Below are 12,594 nucleotides of genomic sequence, written 5' to 3'. Positions count from 1 at the left end.
GAGGGGTACAGAACATTTCTGCTGCTTAAGGTTCCAATGAGCAAAGTGGCCTCCAACATCTATAAATGGAGGACTCTTCGTATAGAGCTGGCTGTCCGTCTGAAGTGAGATATTGGAGGAGAAGGGACCATGAACACCATGGTAACTCTGTTAGAACTCCAGTGGTGCTTTGTTGAGAGAGGAGAATGTTTCAGAAGGAAAAACATCTCTACAGCACTTCATCAATCAGGCCTGTTTGCCAAAAGGCACCTGAAGGACTCTAAAACTATGAGTGAGAAAATTCTCTTGTTTGATAAGACAAAGATTAGTCTTTGGCGTGCATGCCAGGTGTCATGTTTGGAACTAGGACCTGCTCATGACCGAACCAATACAATCCTTACCGTCAAGCTGACAGCATCGAAAGTAAGAGTGTAGATTGATTTTGGCCTATTAAATCGCCTTTGAAACGTAGTGCGCTGACTGTCAAAAGCAAATAGCTGCTAGTCACTAGCCATTAATGCTGGCAAACACGCAATTATTATTAATTAATTATTCATTTTAATCATTGACAGTGTGATTAATACGTTATATTTTGTGCATGTTAAATGACTGATTGAACATGGTTTCAGATTACATCTTGCAGTATGTGATGGAACTATAAGGTAGGATACCGACTAGTATGGTGCGGCAACAGCTGTTGCGATCCAGCAAGGATTCCATCGTTAACTGACTTTAAAAGTGGATCTTGAACGATTTTGATTTCTTGGAATTTGGTTGATGCATTACCGTGGTATCAGATTGGGATAGCAGAAACTCAAAAGGATCCCGTGCTAAAAAATAAATTAACAAAAGGAATCAGGGTTTTCCCATTTGGCATTGACACGTGGCCCGAATCTTCACCGCCCTTTCCCGCCTTTCCATGAGTTTACCATTTACACGGGTGCCATCCTAGCTCTCTTAGAGCTCTGATACTTCCTCTGATGGTGGAATGCTTGCCGCCTCCACCCGCTGCACCATTGTGTGTCCTTGAATAGGCCATGTAAAAGGGGCTATTGTTGCATCTCACTGTTCTGTTAAGACCGAGTTGAGGCAACGGCATGTTATCGCAATAATTGCTAGGACAGTAACAGCAGCAATGGCGACAGCATTGTTATGTGCATATTAGGTTTGTGTGAATGTGCGTGTTGAATATCACAGTTTTAGAGATAAGCTGTCACATTTTGTCATTGTGAAATTCATGCCATACAATGACTGACCAATTGGAAAAATCTGTCGCTGCACTTTACAATGTGCCCATAAACCTCATTCCTCTTTTCGCTGTAGTCTTGTCTCGCACTTGGTGACACCACTGAGCTTTCCCAGCATTCTCTTCGGCCTCTGCCAGCGTGGGAGGAAAAGGGCGATAGCAGAGCATAGCAATGGAGGAGTGGGAGGGGTCGGTGAAGAGGAGGTGGAGGGAATGGGAGCAATGAGTTCAAAGTGTGTGCGTATGCGGAGCTGCCTGAGAGGGGTTTCGTGCTAACATGCCGATGTTGTTGTTGGTCCAGCGACAAAAGCAAGGAGGTTTATTTGTAAACTCCAGGACGTTTGTGCCTTTGTGTGTGTGTTGTCTTGTTCTTGTAAAGATAATAGATGAAACATGCCTTCCACAAATGTAGCGTTTTCTTTCTTGTTTTCTTTTTTTCTTTTTTTTCTTTTTTTTTACATAATTACTACGCTTGCTATTACAAAGCTTATATTGGATCACTTTAAAGGGACCCTTGATTGAGCTGGACATTGGCACTTATGTAAAAGGTCTGTATGTAAAAAATATGAGGCTATGGGCTTTATCTCTTGCATGCTGGCAATGAAGCGCCAGTGGAGGACTGTCAAAACTGACGCAGATGTAAAAACGCCGCCCTCACAAATGTTGCGTTCCTCGTTTCAAGCAACCCCTGAAACGGAGACATCAGAAGTGTCTTACCTGGGCTAAGGATGACAAGAAGGCACTGTTGCTGAGTGCTCCTAACTCCTCTTTTTCATATAAAGAAAGCAAAATAAATTTTGCATTCCATTTGGAAGTCAAGGTTGGATAGAGAAGCACACAATCCATGTTGCTTGAAGTCTAGGTGTAGTTTCCACGGTCAGTGCTGGTGTTGCTGGACTGTGAAGCTCAAATACATTGCAGCCATCCACCAGGAAATTGTAGAGCAGGGGTCTTAGTTCCTGTTCCTTGTTACAGGTCCACTATCCAACCTGTTTTCCATCCCTCCCTGCTGCAACTAATCTCATTCAAATGAGCAAATAATTAGCAAAGTCTGCAGAACCTGGATAACGATCCGGATCATTTGAATCAGGTGTGTTGCAGCAGGGAGAGATGAAAAACGGGCAGGGCAGCTGACCTCAAGGAACAGGTTTGACGACCCCTGTTCTAGAGCATGTCATGCTTCAACTCTGATTACGAGCTGAATGGCGATGCTGTTTTTGTTTTACACTAGAACCTGCCCACACTGCCAAAGGTCCCAAAAGCTAGTTCAATGACCATGGTGCTCTATAAATAAAGTTGAGTTTATTTATTCATGTGGCTTACAACAGACACGCGCATGCACCGGCACTCACTCATTTCTTACTTTTATCACCATTTCCCACTCAGGGTTATCATCTACCTTACTTATCTCTGGAGCCATGCCGTTCAAGTAGCAAATGACCTTTGCAATGTGAATGATGGGGAGCAATTAGATTTAGCCTCAAGGCAAAACACCTTACTGTGGCGAATAGAAGTGCCCCTTGTGTTTATATGACATAAAAGGGCTTACAATCTTACAAGTGGTTTTAGTAGACTGACATTTATTAGAATTTCAGCAAAATCTGTTGCCTAACTTTACTTTGCTCGCTTCCGTAGTGCGTGTGACTCCATGTAAAAAAAATAAAATAAAAAAAAGTAAATGGCAGTTTACTGCACGAGGAACCAATCAGATGGTGCTGCGGGCTGGCTAATCTGCCTCTGCAGGCAGGGGCCTCGAGCACAGCAGAGAGAGAGAGAGAAAGAGAGAAGCGTGCTGCAGCGAGCCAAAATAAAGCAGCTCTTACTTTATTGGCCTTTAAAAAAAAAAATAGGCAGGTCCGATAATCTGTAAAATGCCAAATTTTGGCCCTGATAATCGGTCTGTCACTAGTTTCGAATGCATGTATTTTGAGACTTTGTTTAATTTGTCACTGTTCTTTGTAAATAACACTGACGGATTGTGGGCTGCGGGGTTTATTTTTCAATTTTCTGTCTTTGCAGTATCAATGAAGTAACAGAGGCACTGTGCGCAAGGGATTCTGTTGTGTTTAAGGCAATTGTCATTATCCACTAATAATTGTATCTATTAATACAGATGTTGGCGCTGATATTATTTAACTAATTGTAAGATGAATGCGATTATGAAAGAGTACACAGTTGTATCCTTTGTCCTCTTAGATGAGTTCATCAATACTAGTGTAGCTTATACTGCTGGGGACAAATTCCTTGTGTGTCTTACATACTTGGCCAATAAAGATGATTCTGATTCTGATACCGGAAGATAAATGCCGGACCTCTGTGTGAAAGAGTCTTCAGCGTGTAAAATGACTGACAGCTTGTTGGTCAATCTCCCACTCTTCATATACATCAGCATATGATAGCATTGTTATAAGCCTCTCACCTCAGGGATTTGGACCTTAAATCCAGGTACTTATTCAGACAGACAGCGCTGACATCACAAGCTCCTAATACCTACACTGTGTTCAAAATATTTATACATGTGTAATATTTGTTCATTTTCTCAAATGGCCCATGCAATTTATACTGAATACATTTCTTAATCAACATTGTTTTATAATAAGATGGAGTTTTTTTTTCTCCCATCAAATCTACCAGTGATGTAAATATTATTTTTCTTCCCCTTATTTAAAATGTTCCACGTTACGCATAACAGAAAGACAAACACATTGGTTGTAAAGAGCTCTAAAGGCACTGTTGTTTTCCTGACATTGCATGGAGATCAGCGGAAAAAAAGCAATTTGAACCAAAAATTTGATTAAGCGCAATTACCGTATTTTCGCGACCATAAGGCGCACTTTAAAGTCCCCAATCTTCCCCAAAACAAACGAGGCGCCTTGTAATGCAACACGCCTATTATATAGGCTGAGCAACTCGCTCGACCATCGGGCCTGATCCACTGATACGCCTATGCTTCAAAGCGACGTGGACAAATACATTGTGAATATGTTTTTTTGGTGATGGTGCAGGAGAAAGCTGGACAAAAGTCCAGCTGACCACAATGTCGTAGTCTGTCTTACCATTCATGTTATTACAAGCAAGAAACATCACTGGTTTAGACAACAGACTGCAAAAAAATAAAATAAAAACACACTGCCCAAAGCACATCACTCACATCTCTCTAAACAGCCATGTGATTGGTTGGGGCTGAATGGCATTGCTGTAATCTTTTTACGTTATTTTTATTTCTTTTCGGGATATGAATGGCATGAGAAATACATGTTTTGTGTTAATTTTATTTCTTTGTTTCATTGTTTGTTTGTATGCTGAGATATGTTTGGTTTTGATTTGACTCTAAGAAGTGTGGTGACCCATGAAATCCCTCCCCTGACGTAGTCGATTAGATGTGTTACCATGACATCTCTCATCGGTCAGAGGTGCTGCTAATGGCAGCGATCCCTTATTTGCATGAGTTTTGGAATGCATTAGCTAGCATGCGCGAGCTAGCATGTGCGACCTAGCATACGCGAGCTAGCATGCGCCTCGTAGTGCGGTGCGCCCAGTATAAGTATTAAATACAGAAATAGCACCCTCAACTGGTGCTGCTGCTTTGATACGGCGCGTCTTTTGGCTGTAAAAATACGGTAATTCCGGAATTCTTTTGCGTTGAATTAGTTAAAAAAAAAACACAATTTGATAATCGATTAGTTATCAATTAATCAATCAATTGGTTTAACGCTAGTATTGAGCATATTAGCCGTATTTCTCTTCGGAGCTAGTTTGTGTGTGAATGTGATCATACAACATGTTTACCAGTTCATAAACAACATGCACCATCTTTTTCAGGGCAATCAAGGCTTTTCAGGAGGTGCTCTACATTGATCCCAGTTTCTCTCGAGCTAATGAGATTCACCTGCGACTGGGACTCATGTTTAAAGTCAACACAGACCACGAGTCCAGCTTAAAGGTATAGTTGCTGTCTTCCTTTTATACCTCATTTTTGCTATCCTTGCTTGCGTAATCTGCAGCACTCGTTTTTTTTGCATAAGTGATTAAAAACATGATGGCCTGGTGTGCTGTCCCGTTGGCCTTTGTCCAAGCTTGTCACACAACCCAGATTAACAGAGAGCGTTTGATCACCTGTCTTGTCTATTTGAGGGAAGCCCCTCTGTGACTTTCCTCTGACATCTGACTAGGGAACTGCCCAGACAATCACTGTCTAGAATCCCGCAGGGAACTACCTGCTATCTGATCTCAGGCCTCATATTCTCCTCCAGACTTTGTCCAAAGGAAAGTCACCAGTCATCCAAGACAATTGCCAGCCACAGTATGTGTGTAGGATTTAAAAGTCACTAGTTGGACCACCATTGGATTTGGCATTGAGTCTGGATCAGCAAGTTTACAATTTGAGTGAAACAAATTCTGCCATCGTCATCTTGGATTTTGATTATTTGAACACAGTTGGGGCTGGTTTGGTGTATTTTTATTGCAATACCGACATTTTTACTTTGATACTATACCTGCATACAGCACCTCAATACCATTAAAGAAGCATATTACCAATTATTGCAGATATCATAAATAATCAAAGTACTATGATATGCTGATTTATAACATAGGCTTTGTCCTGGCTGACGTAACTGATTCTTTTCTGGTTTGGAGGTTCTGTGCTTCGTGTGCATAACATTTAATGGTAAACGCGTTAATTTGCTGTTTGTAGTTGTTTGCTCTTTTGTTTAAAAAGTACAAGACCGATTTTTGTGAACGAGTTTACTGTACACCCAAGCACTCTTTCACATTAATTTAGCAATGGTCTTGCTTGGTGTGTCGCATGCTTTATTTATTTATTTTTTTAAGCCATTTGGTTGTGGCTGCAAGCAATAGAACAGGCGTGTCTTGTTGCGGAGTAATCTAGCCTAGTGCATAGCATTCTCGCCTTGCAAACCACCGTCAAAATAAGGGAGATGGGCAACTGTGTGACGTCAAGTCAACACGACGTTTTAAAAAAAAAAAAAAAAAAAAATTCCTAACCCGCTGAGAGCTGATTGGTTTTTGTGACGAGTCACAAATAGCAAGCATTTTAGCTTGGCGAGAGAAGAGGAGGCAGATTGTATTTATAAAAATAAATAATAATAATTAAAAGAACAGATTCTGGGTCAGTCAGGAACGCTGCAAAAAAACAAAAAACAAAGCTCTGCCAATCACATTCCCACGTTGTCTGGATCACAATTTCAAACAAACTTGTTCTGCCCTATAACAGGTTCACATTGCATGCCATTTTTCTTCAAGGCAGGTGACTGTCAGGGTATTTGACTTATGACGACTAAGGGCTGATCTCATTGGACTATATCGCTCACAATCTGTGGGGAATGAATACAATACTTCTGCACATATTCTCAATTTTTTTTGCCAAACAGGATTTGATCCAGACTGCACCGGAGGCAACAAATTTATTCCTGCTTTTACTCACCGTGCCAGCATGTGTTCATGATTACATCATCTCCTCTGTCAATGAAAAACAAATGCATTAACATTCACAGTCATTCAGGTGGCTGAGGCTTTTGCTAAAACTACAGCTGTCTTGGTTCAACATCTGTAAACAAGTTCATAAACCTATTTACCAGGTTTGCAAAGTAGCCTACGCCCCTTTTGGGGCTGGCTGTGTTATACAAGTCCCGGCAATGATTATTTTTGTTATACGATTTTTGTGCACTTTTTACCTGCCGGGTATGTGTGAGATAGTAAGCGCAGTCTTCGAAGTAGCTGTGTAGATTTGGAAACTTATATGTAATCACGTCGCGACAATAGCTCAACTCTCATTCGGTAAGACCCAATATATGTCATATCCTCTTTTAGCAAAGGTTTTGTGGGTCTGTCAACAACTAAACTATTTCCATGTGAGTTCGCGCAACACTCTTGGTCTGTGATTGGCTGAATATGTGTGGCTGGAAGTTCACAAAACTTGCGCTGAATGATGAAAGTTATTTTGAATTAAAGAGATGTTAAAATGAAATAAATAACATGCATACTGTAGCTATTTTTTCATGTAAATAAAATGGCTTTAGGCTTTTTACCAGTCAAAAAGATAAACCCACACTTATGGCTGGGACGATAATTCAATAGTATCAATATAAATCGCGATAGTCAAGTGATCAATATCAATAGAATATCGATAACATTTTCAATATAACAAAAAATATGAACGCATACCATGACCACGGCATTGAGTGTGTTCTAAGCAGCGCGCTGCGGCCTCCAAACACGAAGAGCCATTTCAACCAACGAAGAAGCCACCGCTAAACCAACAAAGAAGCAGCATTCAAACCAACAAAGAAGACACAGCTAAACCAACGGCGCGGGCGTGTGTCATACACGGAACGAAGAGAGTGGCGTAACTTGTTTAAATAAATGACCTGACAACTCGATACAAAACGATAATACCATGTCCGACGCTCGGCTTTCCACTCATAAGTCAACATAAGGCAGTAAAATATGAATGGACTATAACAATAAAGAGTCCACAAAATGATAAAGTAGTCCTAAGGTGGTTGGTCAACGCTAATGCATGCAACGCAAGAGTATTATAGTTCACTAAACATTGTATGAACATTGAATGAAGGCCAATATTGTTTTGGGGTAGACTTAATATTAATATTGCTTTATCTGTAAAATCGTACCTATACCTGTAAAACCCAAATCAATATATTAACACAGGGAAATAGTGCAAAACGGTGTCTGTGCAAATGCCTTGGCTGCACTTTGAGTGAAGCAGGTTGGCACGTGCTGCATCTCTTCGCTCAGCTTTGGATGCAGCCCTCCCTTTTAGAGTTCTGGCTCATTACCAACAACACGCACCACCATATCAAACGCTCACGCACGAATTGTGCAAATGGTCCACTTGCCCGCCACAGGGGATATGAGTACTGTACTTTTGCTGGAAACAAGACAGCAGGTAAAGACAGCACTTCATGTCATGGGCTTGTGGACAAAGAAAGTGCAGGGATTTGTTTTACGGACAAATACTGTGCAGTTTGTCACTGATCCTGCAGGATCAAATTCAAAGATGTCTGCAATCTGTGCACACATTTAAAACCACACGGGATTATGATGTTGTAATTGTTGCATGATGACCTCATTGTACTGTACATCACTGACTCCCCTCCAATCCCGACTATCGATGTAGCTAGTAGGAGTTGAGGTAACAATTTTGTGCTTTTTACACCAGAACCTCAGAAGTTAAACAGCATATTAAAGCTTGCAAATTTTGGAGTTGGTGAAACATTTTCGAGAATTTGAATATTGAACATGTGAAATCAGAGCACATTACTAGATCTCATTTTCGCTGGCATCAATTAATGCATTTGTTTGCCTTTTTGTTTTGCCATACCTTTTCTGGCATTGCTGAGAGGAAGAAAATCCAGTTTAAACCAATGCAATGTCAATTTACGAGTTTTTCATAGTTGGAAATGATGGCCGCTTAGCCTTGAAGCTGACGAGACCTGCCATCTAAATAAGAGAGCGAGCTGCTCAAAATGGTGGCAGAAGTATGTCTTCTGGGTTTACATTAGTACTTATGGTTGTGACACTTAATGAAAAGAATGGGATGCATGAGGTGCAATTTTATTTTATTCTTAGGGAAAAGATGGCGTTGAAAGAGTAATTGTACTTTTTAATGAAAACAAATTGGGTACAATTGAGAAACCACTGGAGCTGGTGTAGCTGCTTTGAGGTAATATTGTGTGTCATCTCTTTCTCGCTGCACCAACCACTGCAGCCGTCTGCTGAATAGTAATCACTGACACCAGAGTAGACGAGAAGAGGAGGAGGAGGAGGGGGCAAAGGGAAGCAAGACAGCAGTGAGCAAAAGGGAGAGTGAGAGAGAAAGGCAAAAGATATGAGGAGGGAGGTGGAATGTCAAGCTAACAGTCAGTGCCGCATTATCAGACAAAGTGTGAAGGAGGAGGAAGGTGAGGACGGGAGGGAGCTGCAGGAGGATGCGCGACGGCTTCCAGCAGGAGGCTGACGAGCCACCGTAACATAGGTAACACTTTTGTGCATGTCTGATTGTGACAAGTGATATTATGAGTCTTTGAGGCAATTTATTTTAAGCTGGTGTCTGTACGCGCCCATGTGCACACGTGCTCGGCGGCGCCGGCCCTCATGCATTCCGGCTGCCAAGGTGGCCGTCACTGCCTCTCTAAACGTTGTTAGGCCTTCTCGTGAATACAATTCTTGGTATTTCATTTTTTGCATCTTGAGTGGCAACTTCAAGCTATTCTCGTTGCAAATGACCCAGATACAGCACCACGCTTGCATTGTCTGTTTGACGTAGGGGTGGGCAGCCTACGGCACGTGGGCCATGTCTTACACCCCCCAACCGAGCATTTCATACATGCCGCCATGCAAGTCTAAAAATGATCAAAGCTGTGCGGAGCAATGAACAAGCCCTTGCAACCCCATGCCCAATCTGGCCGGTGGGTTTTTCATGGCTAATTATCAAACTATTTACCGTTCTCCACCCACACACTATGGGAAAAAAAGTCTCCCAACTCTCCTGTATACTTGGTTCAAATGTATTGAACACCCAAGGAGGAGTTTCAGTACAGCCACTGAAACCAGAATATATAACTTTTTATTAGTTTTCAAACATTTGTTACCAGGTGCTTAACAAATCTGGTCGGTGACGGAAGGCATTTTGTTTTTTACTCATTCATGTCACTGCTGAGTGGGCAGTCTTGTTCAAGACATTAAATGCATAAAGTTTCACTCGAATGTCAGCCCTCATCGTATTTTAGTATGTTTAAAATGGGTCGAGTAATAATAGTAATTAAATATTTTTTTTTTAAAAAGCTGCTACTGGCAAAAATGGTTTATTTGATTTGTTATAGCGTGTTTTTCATAGATTGTATGAAAAACGTGTTTTGTAAAATGTGAGGTCAAGTCAAAAAAGTTCATAACAGCAATACGTTTTATGCGCCCCCACTAGTATCCTGATTGATTTAATATTGCGTGTGTGGAACATGAATTAAGCAGCAAAATCCACACATTTTTATCCATGTCAAGGGGGTGGCCACTTTGCCACTTGCTGTGGAACGAAAATGACATCACAGTGCCTAAGGGCTCAGATTGCAAAGGTCACATGAGCAGTTCCAGTAAAGAGCTGAGCTGTGATGGTCACTTTGGGAAGACTTTCTACAAGATGTTGGATGGTGTTTGTGGGACTTCTGGTCCATTGTAGAATGACACTTGTGACTTCAGTAATGTTGAAACCGAGAGAAGGCCTCGCTATTAGGAACTGCACCATTGTGGTTGGTCCAACAACTGTATTGGCTAAAAGAAAAATAAATCAATGCAAAACTGTGTCAAGACATACATTGGAGTGTGTTTAGCAACATTTCAGTATCACATCACTGGAGTTGGTTCCTTTAACTGAAAGGTGGCAAAATCGGTACAGATTGGGTCAGTTTTCAGGTGTTGATTATGTCAATCAACAGAATGCTTTTTGGTATTAATGCTGTGTTTGGTACCCCAACAACAAAATGGTGTGGTTTGGATGGGTTCCTTTTGATAACTTCAGTTGTTTACATGAAAATGCCAAATCTCAGACCTTTTATATGGCACTGTGGTTGGTAACCCAACAGTAGTGTATTCAGTTGTCGCTTATTTTGGTACTATTAAACTTTTTATTTGGTAATGCAGGATTGTGCTTGTCTATTGACGAACAACAATAAGGAACTGATTCAACTGGTTCTAGCACCACCCTCAAAGTACCATACCACTGCAGCTGATACCCCAATTAAATGTGACTGAATGTGGGTGTGGTTTTATAGTTCAGTTATGGTACTCTGGTACGCTTTAAAACATAAAATTGTAAAAGGTGAAAATTTTCTTGCCATTTGGCGGAATCCACTTTTAGTTTACCGTTCCGCCCGGCATGGTTGGTGCCCAAGCTTCATGGGGCCAAAATGTGATTTAGTTCACATTAATTATTCTTATGCTCTTCAAAAATTTTAACATGGAAACGTACAAGGGTGCTTATTTTGTACCAGCCGACTACAATGTCTAACTCCACACGTTTAGGTATTGTAACACTGCAGTTGGTACCCTAACCTGAGGTTGACTGAAATGTTCTCGCCCTCTCCCTCTTTCTGCAGCATTTTCAGCTGGCTTTGATCGATTCGAACTTCTGCACTTTGTCCAAGGCTGAAAGTAAGTCGCTGACCACTCACCATATTTTGCACAGTTGCTATTAATGAATAAATCAATGCAGCGTCTCCTACCTAGATGACACGTAGAAAACATGAGGAAGCAGGGAATTTATTCCGTTCTCTCCTGCCGTATCCTCCCTAAAAATGGTGTTGCCTAGGAGACAAGCAGCAGAAGAGAGCTGCGAGATCTCAAATGCAGACTGCACATGCTGACTGGCTTTTCACATCACATGCATGCGCGCGCACACGCACGCCAACACACACACACACACACGCACACACACACGCACACGCCTACTGTCCCGCTCCCCTCCTCCCATCTGTCCTCCATGCTGGATATAATTTGTACCCGCCGCGAGGTCTATGGGTGAACATGTAATATTGATTTTGAACAAGGAAATATTAATTCATTTCTTCTGCTTCTGTTTTTATTTCTTCCCCACAGTTAAGTTCCACATTGCTCATTTGTATGAGATCCAGGTAAGAGGCACGTCCCCTGTTTTTTTTTTTTTTTTTTTTTTTTTTTAATACTATTTTCATGTGAGGTCATTTGATGATAGTACTGTATGACATTGTAATTTAACACATTTAGTGTCTTGAATGTTTTATATAGGCTTACATTCTCTAATTAAGGCACAGGTGTCAAACGCCATTTCTGCAGGGCCACTTTACTACATGTTTTCCATTTCTCCCGGCTGCAACACACCGGTTTCAAATGAGCAGGATACTTATCAGGCTTCTTCAGAGCTTCTTGATGAGCTGATTATTTGAATCAGGTGTGTTGCAGCCGGAAGAGATTGAAAGCATGCTGGAAAGCGGCTCTGCAGCACTGGAGTTTGACACCTATGAATGAAGGCTTTTTTTCGTGTCAGCAATGTGAAAAAAATGTGTGAGCATTTTAAATTAAAGGCAGGTGTAATACAACTACTCAGACTATACCACACAACATGTGAAGACATATTTTATAAGAATCTGGCTCCCTCCTCCCACAAAAGCACTTCCCGCAGTTTCTCCAGTCAGCCTTTACCTTTTACACTGCTTCTGCTGGCGTTTCAGTGCTGGTGAGGCTTGGATTTACCAACAGTTTTTGAAAGTCTTTATCATATATCACACTAATATGCATGGTGTTAAGTGACGAATTTTATTCAGATTCAGGAAATGGCAATTGAAATTAAGAGAGGAGTT

General features: G+C 41.3%; 1 protein-coding gene across 3 annotated transcripts in view; it reads left to right on the top strand.

Moving 5' to 3' along the window:
* The window catches only part of kdm6a (lysine (K)-specific demethylase 6A), a 39,038-nt gene that overhangs the window by 7,305 nt on the left and 19,139 nt on the right, over positions 1–12,594 (top strand). For 2 of the 3 annotated variants that reach the window (XM_088314571.1, XM_088314570.1), the window contains exons 6-8: positions 5,048–5,168; positions 11,356–11,410; positions 11,855–11,889. In XM_088314571.1, coding sequence (XP_088170697.1) covers positions 5,048–5,168; positions 11,356–11,410; positions 11,855–11,889 — 211 coding nt within the window. Of the gene's footprint in view, positions 1–5,047; positions 5,169–9,121; positions 9,243–11,355; positions 11,411–11,854; positions 11,890–12,594 lie in introns of those variants that run through there. The other variant, XM_088314572.1, reaches the window with a different exon arrangement.

This window comes from Idiotropiscis lumnitzeri, chromosome 14 (assembly GCF_059441095.1).
Source record: "Idiotropiscis lumnitzeri isolate Australia: NSW breed Sydney's pygmy pipehorse chromosome 14, RoL_Ilum_1.0, whole genome shotgun sequence".
Lineage (NCBI taxonomy): Eukaryota > Metazoa > Chordata > Actinopteri > Syngnathiformes > Syngnathidae > Idiotropiscis > Idiotropiscis lumnitzeri.
Note: the sequence above shows the minus strand (reverse complement) of the source record. Positions and strands in the feature narration are given on the sequence as shown.